Genomic DNA, 9,046 nt, shown 5'->3' with positions numbered 1-9,046 from the left:
GTGTGTGTGTGTGTGTGTGTGTGTGTGTGTGTGTGTGTGTGTGTGTCTGTTTGTGTTGTTTTTCGCAGCAGCAGCACCAAGCTGTGTGTATTTTTCAGATCTGCAGGTGCTTGTGTATCTGCGCCAGTGTGTACACTAATTGGACTTGTCAAGAAATGTCACTGTATATAAAAATTGTGTGTGTACGCATGCCTAAATTTGAGTATGCATGTGCACACGTCAGACTGTTATATAAGAAAAAAAATAAGCACCTTTATCTCATCGTGCTGGTAACAGGGTTGTTTTTGTTGCAGCTCACAAACAAACCACTGTGTGTTACTGGCAATCCCGTTCTTACGCCCTCCTCCCATCTCTCGCTCTCTCTCCTTTTCCCTCCAGGGACCGGTTCTCACACCAAGTACAGAGCAGCACGCAATGAGGAAGAAAGAAAAGAGGTGCTTGTCCAATCAGAGGTGCAGATGGCCACAGAAGACATGAATACCAGCCAATCTGGCACTAGGACGACTTCCACTTGCCAAATCATACATAAATCAAATGTGACCCCGCTAATTAATCGACTTATACAGTTTACCTAGACACACATACTACCAATGAAGTGTTACATCCCATTCATGCACACTATTTCTTCAAGCTTTTAGCAATTCCTCGGTTTGGCCCATTTGCCGCTCGTGGAACAGTCACAATTCTCAAGAAAAGCAAATCCCTGTTCATGAAAATATAACCGTTAAAAAACACACCCACCCTCCCTTCGCAATGGCTCCAGTCTACAAGAATAAATGTTAGATGGCGAGCAACTCTGGTCGGCTTTCTCCAGCGGATACTGCAATGACATCCCAAATGGCCCAGAACACTGAACAGGGGCGGCAGCGACATAACACGACTGGAGGGTCTTCATCAGTGGTCTTGTCTACAGCCAGCTCCTTCTTCTGTTTCCTTGCACTGCTTTCAATGATGCGGCTGCCGGTGGTTAAGGCAGACTGCTGGCTTATTGAAGGGGAGAAAGGCTTCGTGTGGCTGGCTATCTGCAGTATGAACCAGCCTCCCTACGAGGCCATACCCTCCCACATTAACAGGTACGAAAACTTACAAAGAAACTTATTTCCACAGTATTTTCCCGAGTTGCTGGATGCTGAGAGATCTCACACATCTCTCCATAGCACTATTGTGGATCTGAGGCTGAACGAGAACAAGATACGGGCGGTCCATTATTCTTCACTGAGTCGCTTCAGCAACCTCACCTATCTGAACCTGACCAAGAACGATATCAGTTACGTAGAAGATGGAGCGTTTTCAGCACAATTTAATCTGCAGGTGCGTCCTGACACAATATGCATTCATAGGTTTTTCCATATAGGTGCACATTCATCAATGCACATACATACAGCAGTGGAAAATTACAGTATTATTTGGGTACATGAAATGCACTCTTCAAACTGTTTGGATGTATTTGGATAATGTAAAAAGTGCTCCATAATTTTACAGTATACACAGTAACTAAATGCAATCCATCAGTCTCAATGTAAACAAAGTGTTTGTGCATATGAGAGTGCATATCCAACATTAAACTGCTGCTTAATCCCACAGTGCACCAGAGGACTAATAATCCAATTACACAATATATACTTAACACTTGGTATCAAATTACTATACTATTATGCACCAACCGAATATATTCTTTTTCTTCTTCTTATTAGTATTATTAGTAGTAGTATGTATGTGTATGTTTATGTGTATGCAATAAAAATACAGTTCTGCCACTTTCCCTGTCAAAAGCAAATGCCTTATCTCATTTCTAGTAATCTGATCCCCTCCTCAAGGTGGTTTTCGTCCATGCAGTTCGTCCATGTGGCTGCCATTTTACAGTCAGGTCCATAAGTATTTGGACAATGGGACAGGTTTTGATTGGACAATTGACTGACAAGCAGTTTCATGGGCACTTGAGGCCAGGTTCTTTGTTATTTTAAGGGAGATTAAATATAAGCAGGCCTGTCAGTGAGGCCACAAAAACTTTAGGAGTGACCAAATCTGGTACTTTCTAACAAATAATGAATGCAGTTCGACCATGCCAAAAAGCCTCAAAAACCACAGAAGACAACCAAAGTGGATCATCGTAAATTCTTTCCTTGGTAAAGAAAAAGAACTTCATACCAACTAACCAATTCAAAAATACTCTCAGGGAGGTTGGTGCATCACTCGTGAAGTCTACAATGCAGAGATGCCTTCATGAATGGAAATGCAGAGTGTCTACAACAAGGCATTGTTAGGAACATCTTCTGATCCACAGCATAGCACATCTGTGAAACATGGTGGAGGTAATGTGATGGAATGTGCAGCTCTTGGAACCATTTACTAGTCTTTATTGATGATGTGACTACTGATAGAAGTACTATGAATTCTGAAGTTAGTGCTGGAAAAGTTATCTGTGTCCATCTTGATGTTTATAACAGGTCAGAGATTTAGTAGCCTATGACGAACCCTCACATTACACTAGTGATGATCGTTGATATCAAACTTGGGTTGTTTTGACATAGAGGTTAATGTTTCATTTATATGGTGAAATTGTCAATCTTATGTGAAAGTAATCACAATAAAACAGTCCTGAGGAGTTCACAGAGACAAATAGTTTAGAATCAAACTATGCATACCATTTCTTTACTTATTCTTATAGATTTCTACAATAAACATAGACTTATTCAAACTGTATTTATCATATATTACAAGTTTAAACTGTTCTATTTAGAATAATATGTAAACCAAAACAGGGGTCTAAAGAGATCGAAATTCTTCCATCGATATACGCACAGATGGACACAGACATGAGAATGACAACACCCGCTCATTATGGCTTCCAGGAATATTCAAGCAAAGTGTTTCACCAAACCGATCTCAACACATCCATAATGAGCTGGCATGCTTACACATCTATCCGGCTGCTGGAGCTAAGCCAGGAGGTAAAATGTGAACAAGAAAGATCTCAGTAAATTCAGCGCAGCACACGGGCTTAGATCACGGTGTCAAACACGAATTGTTTGAATCGTCATCTGTTTGTTCCGTATGTTTCCAGCTTGTGGTGAGTGATGCCTGGCACAGGCTAGGTCTTCAGAGATTAGACTAATCCCACTTGTCTTTGCCTCCCCAGGTTCTCCAGATGGGCTTTAACAAGTTGAGGAACCTGACAGAGGGCATGTTGCGAGGCCTGGGCAAGCTGCAGTACCTTTACCTGCAAGCCAACCTCATTGAGACTGTTACACCCAACACCTTCTGGGAATGTCCGAATATAGAGAATATAGACCTCTCCATGAACAGGTATTGACAATCATGCTTACTAGGTGAAACTGCTTAAATGTTGGAAATTGCTGCTTTTTCAGCCATAATATATGAACACCAATCAGGCATAACATCGTGACTCTTGTTTTGGTGCCCCTTTTGCTGCCAAAACAGCCCTAACCCATCGAGGCAAAGACTCCCCTAGACCCCTGAAGCTGTGGTATCTGGAAGTGAGCAACAGATACTTTAGGTCCCTTAAGTTGCAATGTGGTGCAACCATGGATCGGACTTGTTTGTCTAGCACAACCCACAGATGCTTGATTATAGTGAAATCTGAGGAGTTTGGAGGCCAGGTTAACACCTCAAACTTGTTGATGCGCAAATCATTGCTGAATCATATTTGCTTTGTGGCAGGGTGCATGCTAAAAATGGCTCCAGCCATTAGGGAATAACATGCCCATGTAGATGGTCTCCAACAGTGCTTAGGTAGGTGGTACATGTCAAAACAGAATATCCACAGAGATAGCAGGACCCAAGTTTTTCCAACATAGCATCACACTGCTTGTGCCAGCTTGCCTTCTTCCCATAGTGCATCTCTCACACGTGTCCATTGTTGGTGCTTTGGGCGGTGGACAGGGGTCAGCATGGGCAGCCCCATTATTATGCACTCTGTATTCTGACAGCTTTCTATCAGAACTAGTGTTAACTTTTTTCAGAAACTTTGGTTTCAGTATCTGATGGATCAGACCACACAGACCAGCCTTTGCTCCCCACATGCAACAGTGAGCCTTGGCTCCCCATGACCTTGTTGCTGGTTCACCGCTCTTCCTTCCTTGGACAACTTTTTGATAAGATACTGACCACTGCAGAGTGGGAACACCCCACAAAATCTGCGGTTTTCACAATTTAGCCCTTGTCAAACTCACTCAAATCTTTATGTTTGCCCATTTTTCCTGCACAGTAAATGTGAGGACAAAATCTTCGCTTGCTCCCTAATATACCCCACCCACTAACAGGTGCCATGAAGAAGAGATAATCAGTGTTATTCATTTTAAATGTCGCTTGTTAGTGCTCATAATGTTATTCCTGATGATTGTTGATATATATAGATGGTGAAATTGTAATTGTAATAATTGCAGCACATGTACACTGGAGAACAAACAAAAATTAAAATGCCAGGCATTTTAGCTATGCTTGTTTTCTAAATTCACCTATTTGCACTGATGATGGAAAAACGCGCTACTGACCATTCAGTGATACTAATTTTCTCCTGTGACGGTATCCTCAGCAGATCCCTACGCTACTCACTTTTTTTCTCAGTGGAAATAACTGTCTTGTTCTTACTATTGGTTTTGGTAATTGGTATTGATCTGTTGACCTAAATGTATAGCAACAGCTAAATGAAATAAGCTTAACTGCTCTTTTGGACTTGTTGAAAATTGTATTGCAGAAGATGTTTTTGACCATAAGCTGAAATCTATTAAATGGAGGGAATAGGTGCATTAAATGTGAAAGAACACATCTAAAGGGGTAACTTGCCAATAAATGTATACTTTCTTATTGATCTTTTTCCAGGATTCAGGTGTTGGATGGCAGTTTGTTCTCTGGACTCTCTAAGCTGACCACCTGTGAACTTTACACTAACCCCTTCAATTGCTCTTGCGAGTTGCTGGGTTTCCTTCGCTGGCTTGCAGCCTTCCCCAACAGGACCAGTGAGAGGATGGTGTGTGACTCCCCTCATGGATTCTCGGGGTACAACCTTCTCAACCAAAATCCCCGCATGCTTAACCAACGCAGTGCTCTGTATGCGCTCAGTCACGTGTGCACAGATGACAGCAGTAGCGCAACATCCTTCTATGGTATTGATTCCACAACTCCTCCGCCAGATTTCGCCTCTCCCTGCGGACTGGATGATTGCGCTTCCGGGACCCCTCCTGATGGGGGTGAGGTGATCAGCTTGAGTCCCATTTTCCCCGATGCCAAACCCCTTATGACTGTAAAGCAAGTGCTACATTCGAGCGCTGTGATAACAGTTCAGATTCCCGATCCGTACAAGAAAATGTACATCCTGATGCTTTATAACAATAGCTTCTTCACGGATATTCAGAATTTGAAAGATAAAAGAGAAGATATTGAGCTAAAGAACTTAAAACCAAACACTGACTACACCTACTGTGTGGCTTCTATACGAAACTCCCTTCGCTTCAACCACACCTGTCTGACCATCTCAACAGGCCGTCGAGTCGGAACAGAGAGATTACCCACTGAGTCATCAGCAACCCATTACATTATGACAATTTTGGGATGCCTGTTTGGAATGCTTGTGTTCCTTGGCTTTGTTGTCCACTGCCTGAGAAGAAAGAGGATCATGGAGGAAAAGGAAAGGAAGATGAGCAGGATCCAGAGAACACTGATAGAGCTAAAGTATGGTGGAGAAGGGGATATAGAGGGAGGGAGTGGAGGAACCGTTTCCCAGAAGCTTGGTGCTGGGGACAGTCTGTCCAGAATGCCCTACCTACCTCAGGGTGGTGAGATAGATCCATACAAGCTTCAGGAGGTGATAGAGACACCAGCCCACAAGCCCCCTAAACTCAACTATATGGAGGTGAGAGGGTCGGACATTGAAAGGGAGAGAGAACGAGAGAGAGAAAGGGAGATGTCACCGCAAGCAAATCCCCAAGGCTCAGTAGCAGAGATCTCTACCATTGCCAAGGAAGTAGATAAAGTTAACCAGATCATCAACAATTGTATAGATGCTCTCAAATCTGAATCTACCTCCTTTCAACAGGGGATCAAATCCCCCTCTTCTGCAGGTGGAGGAGCTGTTTCAACAGCAGAGCCACAGCTAGTGCTTCTGTCTGAGCAAGGAGAAAGGGAACGAGGAGGTGAGTTCCTCTCCCCGGTGTACAAAGGAGGGAGAGGAGGAAGAGAAGAGAGGGGGAGAAGTTATCATCATTCATTACAGCGACACCACAGCATGGAGGCTCCTCCAACATCTAAAAGGCCCAGCACGTCCTCCTCTCCCGGCTCTGCCCGGAGCCCTCGCTCCTTCCGCTCAGAGGGAGGGTACCACTCATCAGAGTCCCGCTACATTGAGCGAGCCTCACCAGGAGATCGAGGGGAAAGGGGGGGCGGGGGAGGTGAGCCCATCCGCACAGTCACCCCGGCTGCAGCCATCTTACGAGCTGAAGCCCAGAGAATCCGCCAGTACAACGAGCACCGTCACTCCTACCCCGGCTCCCAGCAGCATCTCCAGGAGCTGCAGCACCACCCCCAGATCCTGCAGGAACTCCACCACCACCCAGGGGGCCGCAAGCCCTCGATGTTAGACCCCCTCACTCTCAGCAGGCAGGCCAAGCAGAGGGAGTTAGCCTACTCCCAGCTTTCGCCACACTACCCGCTCTCGCCACAGTACCACAACCTGAGCTACTGCTCCAGCCCCGAGGAAGACGAGGAGGAGGAAGGGCTCCTCTGCACCCCGACCCTGGGGCTGTGGGAACGGTTCAAACTGCATCGCAAGAGGCACAGGCAGGCATCTATGGAGGATGAAGGCTACGTGGCAGCCGGACATGCGCTGAGGCGAAAAGTTCAATTTGCCAAGGATGAAGATCTCCATGACATACTGGACTACTGGAAGGGTGTGTCCGCCCAGCAGAAGGCCTGATCCCACGTGTAGAGATCCCCCCAAACCATGCGAAGATGGAAAATTAACAAAAGTGCATCCATGACATACTGATACACAGTGACTTATTCAACAAAGAGCTGTAAATACACACAAATGCACACATCTTACAGGAGCTACAGAATCAGATTAGAAATACGTGTACACACAGACACACACACACGGACATACTTTACACAAACTAAGCCTTTTCTTCTGAGAGCACGGAGGAGGACCAAACTAATATATTATACTGAACGACAAAAATTATAACATATAGAGACTGAGTTACTTTTTGTAATGTAATGGAAGTTATAGCTCAGAGTTATGTAGCTATTTGTACTGTTTTGAATGAAGAAAAGCAGAATCATCATTAAGAATAGAAACCTTAAATGTTGCTGGGCAGGCCATCCTGAATAGTCCAGGGATGCTTTCAATCTCGTCGCAGCGGTGTATAATAAAGACTTTGCTTTTCCAGAGAGGTTGTTTTTGCATCGCGTCCTGCGATGCTGCCACATGAGTAGACTTTTTAAATTTTATTTTATTTATTTTTTTAAACTTCTGTGATTTCGGAGATTGAAAACATCAAAAGCAACAAATTCTGGATGGGTCGCCGGGCTACAGTAATATTTAACTGTGCTGAGAATGAGTAGGTAGCTCTCATCAGAGAGTGAATATAATGTGCCAAATCAACCAAGGGGATAGTAGAGCCCTACTGTGTATCAACTTCTCCTCACCACTGTTTTTATATACAGGATTTAAAAAAAGGGGGGGGAAAAACTGCTAATATGATATGTTGTTATTACTATTCATTATTCTTATTATCATTACTGGTCTTCTATTATTCCTATGATCCTCATCATTAATATTCTATTATTTGAATATGGCATGGCTCTATCGTGTGACTGTGTTTTTTTGACTGTTTTGAAACTCTCAGCTGAGGAGTGTACACCAACAGAGACACAAACAGTCGATGGACAAGACTTTTGAGTTCTCCTTTTTCTACCAAGAGGAATGTGCTCCTCGCCAAGCCAGAAACAAGCCCACCTTTTCTCTTGGTGAACCCCATCCCGCCCACACCCCACCCTAATCCTCCTAAAGAGGAGAACGTTGTACAGATGAGAGAGAGAAGTTCTATATTTGCAAACAGAGGTGACTGTTTTGTTTGTACAACATGGGTTTTGAAATCTTTCAGACTTTTCAGAAACCAGAATCCCGAGTTAGTCACCTGCCGGATCACTTACAAATGGTACGTTTTTGATTTTGAAATCGAACTTCAAAAAAAAAAGAAAAACAATTCTAATCTTCAAATGAATGTCTTCAATTCCCATAGGGAAAGCATATCTGCACTGTTCAAAATCAAAAAACGACTCTTAGAAAAAAAAGGAAAAAAGACCTAAAACTCTCAGCTTCCTTCCCGATACACTGTAGCGCCACTGTGTTTTTCATCGACAATTCACCCCCCCCCCCAATCCCAACCCTCAAGCCCATCGCCCCGCCTCCCTCACCTTCCCATCTCCCAGGGTTTTAACGTTTGACCTTTTTTTGAATTCTTCTGGTTCCACTGTGGTGCCATCGTGCTAACTTGACAAATCGCAACACATTTGAGACGATTTTAAGTACTACTATTTACAGACCTCTTACCTTCGCATCAATACTTGTCAGTGTGCCAAACAGAACTACGATTTGCACAAAATGATCCACCACCATTGGCTCACTGCTTCCCCGCCTCCAATCATTTTTAAGACCAAAGTACTGTGGTAGTAAATTGACACCTTACCCTCCCCAACCCGCCCTCTCAAAGCCAGGACCCAACTGTTGACCCACCATCATCCTCACAGTTAACGACTCTAGCACATGCATACATGCAACTTCAAGTGTACTCATGCACTCGCAACCAACACACAGATGAATGTATTCTTCGAGAAGTTAATACTGTTCAGCAGCTGGATTCTGATGAACGAGCTGCATTCAGTCTTTGTGCCCATTGTCTGAGAGGAAACTCTCTTTGAGATGGCCAGTTGTGAGACCAAGAATTGGGAGATCAATAAGAAGCGATCGGCTTCCTATAGAATCAAATGTGACCAAATTGGTGCACACAGTTGACCAGTTTGTCCT

The 9,046-nt window shown here is 44.0% G+C and overlaps 1 protein-coding gene across 3 annotated transcripts in view; it reads left to right on the top strand.

Moving 5' to 3' along the window:
- Window positions 1-7,872, top strand: part of LOC102207173 (protein ELFN1-like) — a 49,773-nt gene extending 41,901 nt beyond the window's left edge. For all 3 annotated transcript variants that reach the window (XM_005744546.1, XM_013913695.1, XM_005744545.1), the window contains 4 exons: window positions 379-1,073; window positions 1,158-1,311; window positions 3,140-3,306; window positions 4,843-7,872. In XM_005744546.1, the coding sequence (XP_005744603.1) occupies window positions 784-1,073; window positions 1,158-1,311; window positions 3,140-3,306; window positions 4,843-6,931 (2,700 nt within the window). In that variant the 5' untranslated portion in view covers window positions 379-783 and the 3' untranslated portion in view covers window positions 6,932-7,872. The remainder of the gene's footprint in view (window positions 1-378; window positions 1,074-1,157; window positions 1,312-3,139; window positions 3,307-4,842) is intronic.
- The last annotated feature ends 1,174 nt before the right edge of the window (window positions 7,873-9,046 follow it).

Source organism: Pundamilia nyererei, unplaced genomic scaffold (genome assembly GCF_000239375.1).
Source record: "Pundamilia nyererei isolate P.nyererei 1_Seehausen unplaced genomic scaffold, PunNye1.0 scaffold00145, whole genome shotgun sequence".
NCBI classification, from domain to species: Eukaryota; Metazoa; Chordata; class Actinopteri; order Cichliformes; family Cichlidae; genus Pundamilia; species Pundamilia nyererei.
Note: the sequence above shows the minus strand (reverse complement) of the source record. Positions and strands in the feature narration are given on the sequence as shown.